General features: G+C 40.2%; 1 protein-coding gene across 3 annotated transcripts in view; it reads left to right on the plus strand.

The window, feature by feature from the left end:
- cep85l (centrosomal protein 85L) overlaps nt 1-12884 on the plus strand; it is a 360923-nt gene that overhangs the window by 40073 nt on the left and 307966 nt on the right. For 2 of the 3 annotated variants that reach the window (XM_078542192.1, XM_078542191.1), the window contains exon 2: nt 11845-12006. The exons of the other annotated variant lie outside the window; for it this stretch is intronic. In XM_078542192.1, the coding sequence (XP_078398318.1) occupies nt 11845-12006 (162 nt within the window). The remainder of the gene's footprint in view (nt 1-11844; nt 12007-12884) is intronic. 3 annotated transcript variants of the gene reach the window in all.

Here is a 12884-nt window from a genome sequence, read left to right on the forward strand (position 1 = left end):
TGCCTTAGCAGGATTCGAACCCCGGTCCCCAGAGCATTACCCTGGGTCTCTGGATCACTAGTCTAGTGACAATACCTGTTTAAAGAGGTTTCAGGGAAATGGTTCCAGTTTGTGACTATGCTGGTGGAAGAGCAGCTCTTTTCTAAAGCACGCTACATTTTGGAAAAAAAATTTCATCATATACTCTGCATCATTTTCATAGTTTTCTGATCTGCTAACTCAAATGGAAAGCATTATAAAACTGCTCTGCTTCTCATCCCATGCTATAAATAAGAGCACTAATCTATAGATTACCATGTTCTTTGTGTAGCTTTGCCATGGTTCAGGGTTTTAAAACAAGTTATTTACATAAGAGTAACAGCATTGGATTTTTCTTTCACGAGTTGCAGAAAGACGAAAATAGCTGTTTAGTAAACAGTAATTGGTTTACTGTTGGTCGCATGATTTGTTTGCTCATTCTCCTAAAGTGGAAATGTATTCTCATTCCACAAGTTGGGTAAATGTTCATCTTCACCACCTGCTCAGTAATCTAGTAGGGCAGATAACTATTGGGCAGGTTCTACAATTGGCAAATGGCCTGCTCCAACACCCTGCCACAAAATGATGCCATCTGTATCCTGCTTACCCAGATAAATTGATTGTCATTTCTAACATTTACATCAGATCCCAGTGGAAAAAACCTAAGGAAGCCATTTCAATTTAAACACTCACACATAGAATAGTAGAATCATGGGATGGTAATGGCACAGAAGGAGACCATTTGGCCCATCTTGTCCGTGTTGGTTCTCTGCGAGAGCAACTCAGTTAGTCCCACTCCCGTACCTTTTCCCCATTACCCTGCAATTTTTTTCAATACAGGTAATTATTTCATACCATTTTGAAATCTAAAAGTGAACTGGCAAATGAGGTTAAGGGATATGTCAATAAAAGTTCAGTGGCAGACACAGAATACATACATTCCAGTGAGAAAGAAAAAAATCCAAGGGGAGGGCCCACTACACGGGTCTAACTAAAAAAGTTAAAGACAGTATAAAACTTAAAGAAAAGGCATATAATCACGCAAAGGCGGGTGGCTGGTCAGAAGATTGGAAAGAATATAAAGAACAGCAATGGATGACAAAAAATGAGGGATGAGGGAAAAATTAGAGTATGAGAGAAAGCTAGCTAGTAATATAAAGATGGATAGTAAGAGTTTCTATAGATATTTAAATAAGAAAAGAGTTAACAAAGTGAGCATTGGCCCTATGGAGAATGCGTCTGGGAAATTGATAATGGAAAGTAGGGAGATGGCGGACGAATTAATCAGGTTTATTGCTTCGGACTTCACTATAGAGGACACAAGTACCATCCCAGAAATAGCTGTAAATCAGGAAATGGAAGGGAAGGAGGAACTCGGGAAAATTACAATCACCATGTAAGTGGTATTAGGCAAATTGTTGGGGCTGTGGGATGACAAACCTCAGGTCCAGATGGACTTCACCCTGAGGTCTTGAAAGAAGTGGCTAGTGAGATAGTTGATGCACTGGTTTTAATTTTCCAAATTTCCCTAGATTTGCAGAAGGTTCCATTAGGTTTGAAAATAGCAAATATAACTCCTTTATTCAAAAAGGCAGGGAGACAGAAAGCAGGAAACTATAGGCCAGTTAGCCCAGCATCTGTCATAGGGAAAATGTTAGAAGCTGTTGATAAAGATATTCTAGCAGGGCACTCAAAAAAAATTCAAGGCAATCAGGCAGAATCAGCATGGTTTTCTGAAAGGGAAATCATGTTTAACCAATTTATTGGCATTCTTTGAAGGAGTCATGTGATGTGGATAAAGGGGAACCAGTGGATGTACTGTATTTAGATTTCCAGAAGGCATTTGACAAAGTGCCACATCACAGGCTATTGCAGAAAATAAATGCCCATGGTGTAGGGGGTAAAATATTGGCATGGATAGAAGATTGGCTGGCTAACTGGAAGCAGAGAGTTGGCATAAATGGGTCTTCTTCTGGTTGGCAGGATGTAACAAGTAGTGTGCCACAGGGATCAGTGCTGGGGCCTCAACTATTTATAATTTGTATAAATGACCTGGATGAAGGGCCAAAGAAATGGTGGATAAATTTGTTGATGACACAAAAACAGGCAGGAAAGTAAATTGTGAAGAGGACGTAAGGAAGCTACAAAGTGACACAAGTTAAATGAGTGGGCAAAGATCTGGCAAATAGAGTAAATGTGGGCAAATGTGAAATCGTTCATTTTGGCAGGAAGAATAAAAAGAAGCTTATTATCTAAATGGTGAGAGATTGCAGAGCTCTGAGATTCAGAGGGACCTGGGAGTCCTAGTGCATGAATCACAAAAGGTTAGTATGCAGGTATAGCACATAATTAGGAAAACTAATAGAATATTATCAATTATTGTGAGGGGAATTAATTACAAAAGTAGGGAGATTATGCTTCGGTTGTACAGGGCACTGGTGAGACCACATCTGGAGTATTGTGTACAGTACTGGCCTCCTTATTTAAAGAAAGATATAAATGCATAGAAACAGTTCAGAGAAGGTTGACTAGATTAATACCAAGAATTAGCAAGAGTGGGTTGTCTTATGAGGAAAGGTTGGACAGGTTAGGCTTGTTTCCACTTGTATCCACTGGAATTTAGAAGAGTAAGAGGCGACTTAATTGAAACCTTTAAGATCCTGAGGGGTCTTGACAGGATGGATGTGGAGAGGACCTAAAACTAGAGGTCACTGTTTTAAAAATAAGGAGTTGTTCATTTAAGACAGAGATGAGGAGAAATTTTTCTCTCAGAGGGTTGTGAGTCTTTGGAACTCTCTTCCTCAAAAGGCGGTGGAAGCAGAGTCTTTGAATATTTTTAAGGCAGAGCTAGATAGATTCTTGATTAACAAGGGGATGAAAGGGGGGGTTGGAAGTTACATTCAGATCAGCCATGACCTTATTGAATGGCGGAGCAGTCTCGAGGGGCCAAGAGGCCAACTCCTGCTCCTAGTTCGTATACTCGTATGCTCATATAAATTTGCCTCCACCACTGTCTCAGGCAGTGTTTTGCAGATCACAACTACTCACTGCATAAAAATGGTTTTCCCCATGTCACCTTTCATTCTTTTGCTATTCAACTTAAATAAGTGACCTCTAGTTCTCGACCCTTCCACCAATGGGAACAGTTTCTCCCTACCTATCCTGTCCAAACCCCTCATGGTTTTGAATACCTTTATTAAATCTCCTCTTAATCTTCACTTCTCAAAGGCGAAATGCTCCAGCTTCTCCAATCTGTCCATGTAACTTAAGTCCCTCACCCCTGGAATCATTCTTGTTTTATGAACCCTCTTTAATGCCTTTACATCCATCCTAAAGTTTATAGCCCAGAATTGGACACAATACTCCTTTGGGGATCAACCATTGTTTTATAAAAGTTTACCTTAACTTCCTTGAGTTTGTACCCTGTGGGCCAGATTTTTATCTCTGAGGGGCAAATCTGGAGTGGGGGGATTTTCTGGCATTGTGGCCCTACCTCCTGACCAGCAATGCCTACCTGTGATAACTTCATAGTGAGCTGGTGGGGAAGGGCTGGAGTCTGGGCCACTGCCTCCTGAAACAGGCTCAAGACAGAAGCAGGAAGATGCCAAAGTGGCCAGGTTAAGTGATGCCTCCATTTTCTGGGGCATCAGCTCAGTTCTGGAGATGAGTGTGAGGACCTCTAATCCCCACCCCTACCTCCTTCAACTCCCCTCACCTCATACCCCCTCACTCCTACCCACCATCCCCTCACCTCCACACATGCCCCTTACCTCCAATATCCCTTTCCCCTCACCCTCATGCCCCCATATTTCTGCTGCCCCTTCACCTGGTATCTACTATATACAGAGCTCATGATCACTATAATAACATTGGAAAGTCTTTGAGAAGCTCATAAATCTGTCAAAATAAAGACACTGTACTTAAAACCCCACTTGAAAAAAACATAATCTTCTTAACTGCTCAGCAATTGGTTAATATAACCAAGCTCACAGTCATCTTAACAGCCATGTCAACAATCCCTGCTGAACTAAATCTATTTGTGTGGTTGGAACTCAACCAAGAATTCATGGTAGGATTCTATTGAATGACTGTGCAAACAACCTCTGCTGTGCTGAATCCATTAATTGGTTTGGAATTCAGCCAAACATTCATAATGAGATTCCATTGAACAAGTGTGCCAATAAAACCTCTATACCTGAATACATTAAAGCTTTTGAAGTCAGGCTGAAGCTTGGTCATCTGCCAAAGCTTTCAAACAGCCAAACAGATGCTGAGCTAAAATCTGAAGACAGCGAAAGTTCAGTCATTTGTCAAAACTTTGAAGTAGCAAAACAGATGGATGAGTTGAAATTCAATAAGAAAATGGATGCAAAGGAGGCAATTGACATAGTCAAATCTGAATTTCACTATTGTGCAATGCAGAATAGCACTTTATCCAGTGGGTAATATACTGTAATGCATCTAAAGACTCTTCCATTTTCACAATGCTGTTCAACTTAATGGCCACTTAACTTTTCAAAACAAAGCCTTATCATCAATCACCGTGTTAAAAATATATATAACATATAATACAGCATTTCAGCATGACATGTGAAGTTGGCAATGCCTTTTGAACCTACCTGTCAAATGGTTCCCAGTTCCAAATGAGGATTCTGCCTGTCAAATGGCTCATGACACCTCTAAGCTGGTGTGAACCACATCACCTTCAAATGCCAGGCTGATTCTATGAAAATTACAGGGGATCTGAAATGTCTACTTCTGAAATGGAACCAGCAATGGCAGGACAACTGAATTTGGACTTGTGACCCTTAGTTCGTGCTGATCAAAATTGTTGGTGACTGGAGTGGGGCGGTAATCCCGGAATTGGGTTCCACCCCCATTTTTAAAGCTTGCCCAATGTGGGCCGCTCCCACTTTGGGACGGAAATATCAGGCCCTATGCCTCTACTTATAAAGCCCAGGATCCTACATGCTTTATTAGCCACTTCCTCAAACTGCCTTTCCACCTTCAATCATTTGTGCTGATTGCACAAATTGCTTGCATTGAAAAGAGTACAAGGTTTTTCTGAACATTTTCCCTCTTAAAAATGAAGTGGAATCCATTTTAATTTCCTTTGCTATTCTGTCTACTTTGATTTCTTGTAATTGGTTAATGGAAATGAAATATTTGAGAAACTAGCCAAGTGGAGTTACAGTGCATACAACAGTATAAGAGAATTGAATCAACGTGAACGTTTGAAGTAACACAATTGGTGGAATACCCTGGGCTAATGAATATTTCTACAATTATTAATTCTACTCAGCAAATTCTCCAAGCAACTTTTTTTCTGATCCTACCACTTGTAGCTCAAACAGAAATGACAAAAGGATATTAAAAAGAGATAAAGAGATATAATATGTTGAGTATCAGTCACCACCCCACAGAAAGGCAGGACACAGACTCACATCTAGGGTTTCCCCATACGGTGAATTTTCCATTTCAGCTGTGCTATAATAAGAAAGGGCAAAGCAGTACGGCTGGGTGAGTCATTCCGGACTGCATCCCATTCAGCTCCTACTGGCTGGTTATATTGAGAGAGCCACAGCAGCAGTTCACCTGCTTTACCTTCACCCTGTGATATTGTGTAGACTAAGGACATATATCACAGAAGGGGAGATAATAAAATAGAACTAGTAAATGGTATAAGAGGGAAAATTTAGTAATAGTGTAAAACTGTTTTTATGAACATATTTACAATGTTATGACTGGGATGGGAGGAGTGCACAATTGATCTAGCCCCACTACTCTGCAGGTCACACCATTCGTGTAAATGTTTAATTCACTCAGCAAAATGGCTAATCACTACTGTTAGACCCTGATAAAAGAGACTTTAACCAGGGCCCTTTCAATAAACTCAGAATGATTGATTTATTATGAAATTATTTTTTTTTAAACAAGTTGCCAGGATTGGTTAACACACACAATTTGTAATCTGGAAGTGTAACTATCTATCCCTATTAAAATATCTCAGCACATATATACATACACACACACACACAAACAATGGACAAACAGATAGGGTCTCTGCAGAGATGGGGAGTTGAAGAAAAGGCTTTATATTAAAAAAGAATGATGTTTGCAGGGTTTCAATGCTGTTGGTCTGGAGCTCCCTTGCATGAAGGCAGATCACTAGTCCCAGTTGATGCCTGGACGTTCTCACCAACCGAGCTTCGGCATGGAGGAGACTAGAGCCGAATCAATCCTTCTTTTTTCAGCCTCTCAGGTTTCTAAAGGCAGACAAGTTCCACTGAGATGAGGATTCCTAGCTGGATACTGATAACCATTCTATTTCAGGTAAAGCAAGGAGAATGCGAGCTGGGCAGCTATTCACTTTCTCCGTTCAATCCCAAATGAGTTCAAAAAAAAAGTTCAAACCTTAAAGCCCATCTCCAGCTGCTGATGTCCAATAAGTCACTAGGGTCCTTTAAACAGTTTTTTCCTCCCATCAATTAAAATGATTGCAGTTCAAATAAGCAAACAGCTCTCCACACTCAAGTACCATGCTGGTCAAGTGATTTCTTGGAAAAGGCATGCTTGTTCACACTCCACGGGGGAATTTATGACCTTTCTTTAAAAAAAGCCTGGTGTCCAAAGAATGCAATGTCCTTCCAAATTTTAAAAGAAAATACAGTTCCTGAATATATGTTATCCAACAGGCCTCTGTCCTTAAGGAATGAAATACCATTTCCAAATGTGTTTCATTACAAAGTCTACAGAAGATGATATATATACAATATATAAAACAAAATTCAAACATACATTCACTCAGCCATTCATTCCTTATACAGCATCTGTACATTTTTCTGTTTTTCTTGATTTCCAGATAATTCTATGAAAATTACATTCTTAATAATGCATCCACAATTATATTATTCTTTCCAGCAATATGAACAATCTTTAAGTTATAAGGCTGTATCAGCAAGCTCCATCAGAATAGTCTGTCATTCTGAGTCATAAATTTTTCTACAAAGGCCAAGGGGTTACGATCAGTATTTATTTGTGTTTCTTTACAGCCATGAGAGATATATACCTCAAAATGTTTAAGAACCAGTAACAATCCCAGGGTTCCCTTTTCTACCATAGAGTATCTCTTTTGATGTCAGTTTAATTTTTTTGAGAAGTAACCCACTGGCTTCTGTATGCCCCATTCATCTTCTTGCAGTAAAACTGCACCCACCCCCAAGTCATTAGTATCGATTGCCACCTTGAAGGGTTTAGTGAAATTAGGGGTGGCTAATACTGGTTCATTTAGTTAGGATAGCCTTCCGCTTTTCAAAAGCTGTCTGGAACTCTCTTGACCATACCATCTTTGCCTTCTTTTGCAAAAAACCTGTAAGTGGAATCGCTATTGTGCTGAAGTTTGGCACAAATTTACGATAGAAACCGCACATCCCCAAAAATCTCATGATTCCCCATTTAGTCTTAGGGCCAGGAAATGCCATCAAAGCCTGAACTTGCACCGTTCTTGGCAACACTTGCCGCTGCCCTACGATTTTCCTTAGATAAGTTACTTGCGCTTTCACAAACTTACTCTTGGCAAGGTTTATTACTAGATCTGCTGACTGTAATTGTTTAAGTAGGGCTTCCAATTGTTTTAGATAATCTTTCCAAGTGTTGTTGTAAGTCAATACACTATCCAAATAAACTACACAGTTAGGAACACTAGTTTCAACTTGATTTACTAGTCTTTGGAAAGTGGCTGGGGCATTTTTTAGCCTGAATGGCATGATTTGGCATTGGCATAGGCCATTTGGGGTGACAAAAGCCAATATCGCCTTAGCTCATGTTATTAAAGGTACTTGCCAGTTTCCTTTCAATAAATCTATCTTAGTAAGGAACATGGCACTGCCAACCTTGTCAATACAATCCTCTAAATGAAGGATTGGATAAGAATCCGTTTTTGTTATTGCATTAATCTTTCTCTAATCTATGCAGAGCCTGGTTCACCCCTCAGATTCAGGCACTAACACTACTGAAGAACTCCAACTGCTTTGATCAGGTTCAATTCGGTGATTTTCCAACATATATTGAATTTCTGCTTTCACTTGAGCTTTTTTTCTCTGGACTTAAATGATAAGGATGTTGTTTTATAGTAGATTCCCCTACATCCATATTATGCATGACTAAAATTGCACATCCTGGTTTATCCCTACAGGTTCCTTTAAATTCTGTAAGTAACCCCACTCTGGTTGTCCTAATATTTCAGTGTTAGCCAACCAGATAGTAGGAGGTTCAATTTGTGAACTGTCTAAGTTTCCTTCTGACTCACTCTCACTGTCTCGTTCGTCCTCCACTGTATTTACAACCTGACATACTTGCTCCTTCTTAGCCTCCTCCCTACAATGGTATTGTTTTAACATATTGATATGACACAGCTGATTTTTTTTCCTGCGATCTGGGGTGTCTATCAAATAATTTACTTTACCAACCCTCATAATTGTATGGACCACTGAATCGTGCTTTCAAAGGTTCCCCCTGTAAAGGCAATAATACTAACACTTGATCCCTGGGTTGTAATGTTTGGGTCACAGCTTGCTTATCTGCTTATTCCTTCATCTTTATTTGAGAAACTTTAAGATGCTCCTGAGCCACATTGCAAGCTCCCATGAGCTGTTCCTGGAAAATGGACACATAACCTAACATAGAGGATTTGTCCTTCTGTCCTAAAATTTTTTCTTTATTTAATTTCAGAGGACATCTTATCTCATGCACATAAGTTAATTCAAAAGGACTAAAACCGATAGATTCATTCTGGAAATTGAGTTGTCATAATAGTAAGGATATACTGTTGCCCAGCTTTCATTTTTGGTAACAGTCCCACAGTCTACAAACACCCTGCTAAATGGTTCCTTGAAACCGGGTATGGGAATTAAGGGTGCTGGTTTAATTGAAGGTTGTGGATTTCCCACCATCTGTCACATATGGCACATTTTACAAAACTGTACCATGTCCTTGTGAAGGACTGGCTAGTAAAAATGTCGGTTTATCCACGCCTGAGCTTTCCATATCCCAATGTGTCCTGTATCCGTGATAACTCTTTACGCTATTTGGGTGGTACCACTACCTGATGAACAATCGTTCACTCTTCATCTGCAGGTCAGTGAGGAGGTCTCCACTTCCTCATTAGTATCCCATTTTTAATACCATAACAGTCTTGAACTTCCTTGGCTTCAGCTTCAGTTGGGCTGATTGTGCTATCTTACTTAACTCTGGATCGGCTTGTTGAGCCTCAACTATCGAAGATTTATTGAAAATCTCTTTCAGGCTATCCAAGTCTTTAAAGAAAGTTTCAGCTAACCAAATATCTGTCTAGAGTCATAGTCATTGGCAGAATATTAAGCTCGGTTTCTTAAATGCTCTTTTTTCTTTTCAATTCCAATTCTCTTTCCTGTTCAAGCCTCTTCATTTGCAACTGAATCCTAGCTAAACCAATTGACTCATCCCCTGGAAAATGTGGTCTCTCTTGTGTCCATCCAATTTCAAATACTGCACTATTATGTTTGCTTTCCTCACCCCTATGGTCAATTCTAACTGCAACTTATCCGCCAATCCCATTAGCTTATTCTTGGTTACTTATACCAGTTAGGGTTAAATCTTCGATCTCCAGAAAAGTCTTAGCAACTTCCAAAGCCATTTTGTTTTACTAATGTAGAAGAAACCTGGTGTGTGTCCTTTTATCCTTTACCAATTTTTATTATTCCACATCCATTCACCATTGCCTGCATTTCAAAATCCCGCAAGAGCCCCCAATCTATGTTGCAACCTGGATGGGAGGGGTGCACAGTTGTTCTAGTCCCATTCCTCCCATCCTGGGCATAACAATCGTATTACTACAGTTGGCTCATAGAGAAGCTGTTCCCTATTTGTGCAAATAAATTTTTTGTTACCTCCAATTTAAAACATTTTTCTTCAGAACCTTTTGTGCTACAAATACATTAAATTAATTCAAAAAATAACACATAGAATTAAGCTAAAGAAAATGTAAAATTTATGGTTCATGAAAGGATAGGCAAGAACTAACTTCAAAACATTCATATGTAAAACCCATTCTCCAAAATTTGGCTCCAAAAAAGTTGATTTTCATTTAAAATTTTTAGTATGAAGGAGAGAGGAGAAGCCACTCAGTTACACTCCTCCATAATACTGCTTGTTGATAGAATACACTGAAAATAGCTTAGCAATAACTTGCTCACTGACGCCCAGTTTGGGTTCTGCCAGGGCCATTCAGCTCCTGACCTCATTACAGCCTTGGACAAAAGAGCTGAACTCCCGAGGTTAAGTGAGAGTGATTGCCCTTGACATCAATGCAGCATTTGACCGAGTGTAGCATCAAGGAGCCCTAGCAAAACTGGAGTCAATGGGAATCGGGGGAAAACTCTCCACTGGCTGGAGTCATACCTAGCACAAAGGAAGATGGTTGTGGTTGTTGGAGGTCAGTCATCTCAGCTCCAGGACATCGCTGCAGGAGTTCTTCAGGGTAGTGTCCTTGGTCCAACCATCTTCAGCGTCTTCATCAATGACCTTCCTACCATCATAAGGTCTGAAGTAGGGATGTTTGCTGATGATTGCACAATGTTCAGCACCATTCGTGACTCCTAAGATACTGAAGCAGTCCATGTCCAAGACCTGGACAATATTTAGGCTTGGGCTGACAAGTGACAAGTAACATTCGCACCACACAAGTGTCAGGTAATGACTATCTCCAACAAGAGAGAATCTAACTATCACCCCTTGACGTTCAATGGCATTACCATCACAGAATCCCCCACTATCAACATCCACTGACCAGAAACTGAACTGGATTAGCCATATAAGTACTGTAGTTACAAGAACAGGTCAGAGGCTAGAACTCCTGTGATGAGTAACTCACCTCCTGACTCCCCAAAGCCTGTCCACCATCTACAAGGCACAAGTCAGGAGTATGATGGAATACTCCCCACTTGCCTGGATGAATGCAGCTCCCACAACACTCAAGAAGCTTGACACCATCCAAGACAAAGCAGCCCGCTTGTTTGGCACCACATTAACAAAAATTCACTCCCCCCACCACTGATGCACAGTAGCAGCAGTGTGTACCATCTACAAGATGCACTGCAGGAATTCACCAAGGCTCCTTGAACAGCACCTTCCAAACCCACAACCGCTACCATGTAGAAGGACAAGGCAGCAGATAGATGGGAACACCACCACCTGGAATTTTCCCTCTAAGTCATTCACCATCCTGACTTGGAAATACATCACCGTTCCTTGACTGTCGCAGGGTCAAAACCCTGGAACTTCCTTTCTAACAGCACTGTGGGTGTACCTACATCACATGGACAGCAGCGGTTCAAGAAGGCAGCTCACCACCACCTTCTCAACATCAACTAGGGATGGGAAATAAATGCTGGCCCAGCCAGTGAAGCCCAAATCCCATGAATGAATTTTTTAAAATTCTCATTTTTAAACTAAAAGTGCATTACTGATAGTGTTAAGGGGTAATTATTTTTACTTCCAGAACAAGCCTCCTACGCTGAAAGTCTGACAATAATTCAACATGTCAATGGCTATAAAACAACGAGGACAGTCTACCTTTAAATCACATGCTTCTCATATTAACTTGAAACTGAAGCAAAAGTATGATGAGAGTTTGGGAGGAATTGGATATAAACTTTCAAAATACTAAGTAACTGTCAGGAAAATGTGGATTATTTGTTCTATTAATATATTTCTTCATGCAGTATTCATCTGTTTACAAAACTAAGTCTATCAGCATTTTAACATATGATTGGATTTGTCACTGTGCAGGCCCTGATGTCCCACCCTCAGGATGGGTTCCAGGTTGTGAAGCAGTGTGGCGGGCACCCACACTACTGACTAGTGTCCGGCATAACACCAGCAGAAGATTCAGCGCTACCTCCGATAGTGGAGACACTGGAATAGGTACTTCAAGTTCAGACAGCATAGAAGGTGGGCTGAGATTCTGACCTAGCTGAGTGTGAAATGTTTATCTTAACATATGCGTTGATGGTTGTGGGTGAGAGTAGATTTTATACAGATGTTGATGGCATGCCTTAATTACCCCAGCTGCCTGTGGCTTTGACTATTAAATTGGAAGTAACATGTTAAACCTGAAAGTATTTCATTTTAAAATTCAGATTTCTGCAGTTCTGGTCATGGTGGGATCATCTGAGCTGCTTCGGTTATAAACCAATTTAATTTTGTATAATTTGAGTTGCTGTAACTGTCTAGTTTTAGTATGCTGCAATAAAGTAACAATAGTGCCAAAATGTATTAACAACTTTCACTTGAATAACATATATAACTGGGCCCGAATAGCTGCTTTGGCGTGCCGTGTAATATAACCATTTATTCTGGCGTGAAATGTCTGTGCTGTCCTGTCACAGTCACAATCACATTGACTAGTAGGCTAACACTGGTTCAGATCTCTGGCTATGTCAGTTATGGATATGTTGTCATCCCTGTGCTCTGCCCGTCTACTCATAGGCCATATGATTTTGCGATAATTTTCTGTACTTCTGCACGTAACAAAGGTATTTCAAATATGCATCCTATGGTAACTGTACACCATTTGCGCAGGAGGTCCAAGTCGACTTATTTGAGGCTGCTATGGTAGATGGACCATCCAATATCATGCATAGATATTTAGAAGTTCGCTAATGTCAATAGAGATGGTCCTTCCCTTTAATACAGTATCAAGTTCTCTACCACTGTCAGCATTCAGTTCACTCCGTTTCCAGCACACAAACCAATGCTTACACTGCAACATAAAGAAGCTATATAATATAAGGTTGAAAAGAAAAAAGTGCCTTTATACAATACTTTAT

This window comes from Cetorhinus maximus, chromosome 5 (genome assembly GCF_964194155.1).
Source record: "Cetorhinus maximus chromosome 5, sCetMax3.hap1.1, whole genome shotgun sequence".
Lineage (NCBI taxonomy): Eukaryota > Metazoa > Chordata > Chondrichthyes > Lamniformes > Cetorhinidae > Cetorhinus > Cetorhinus maximus.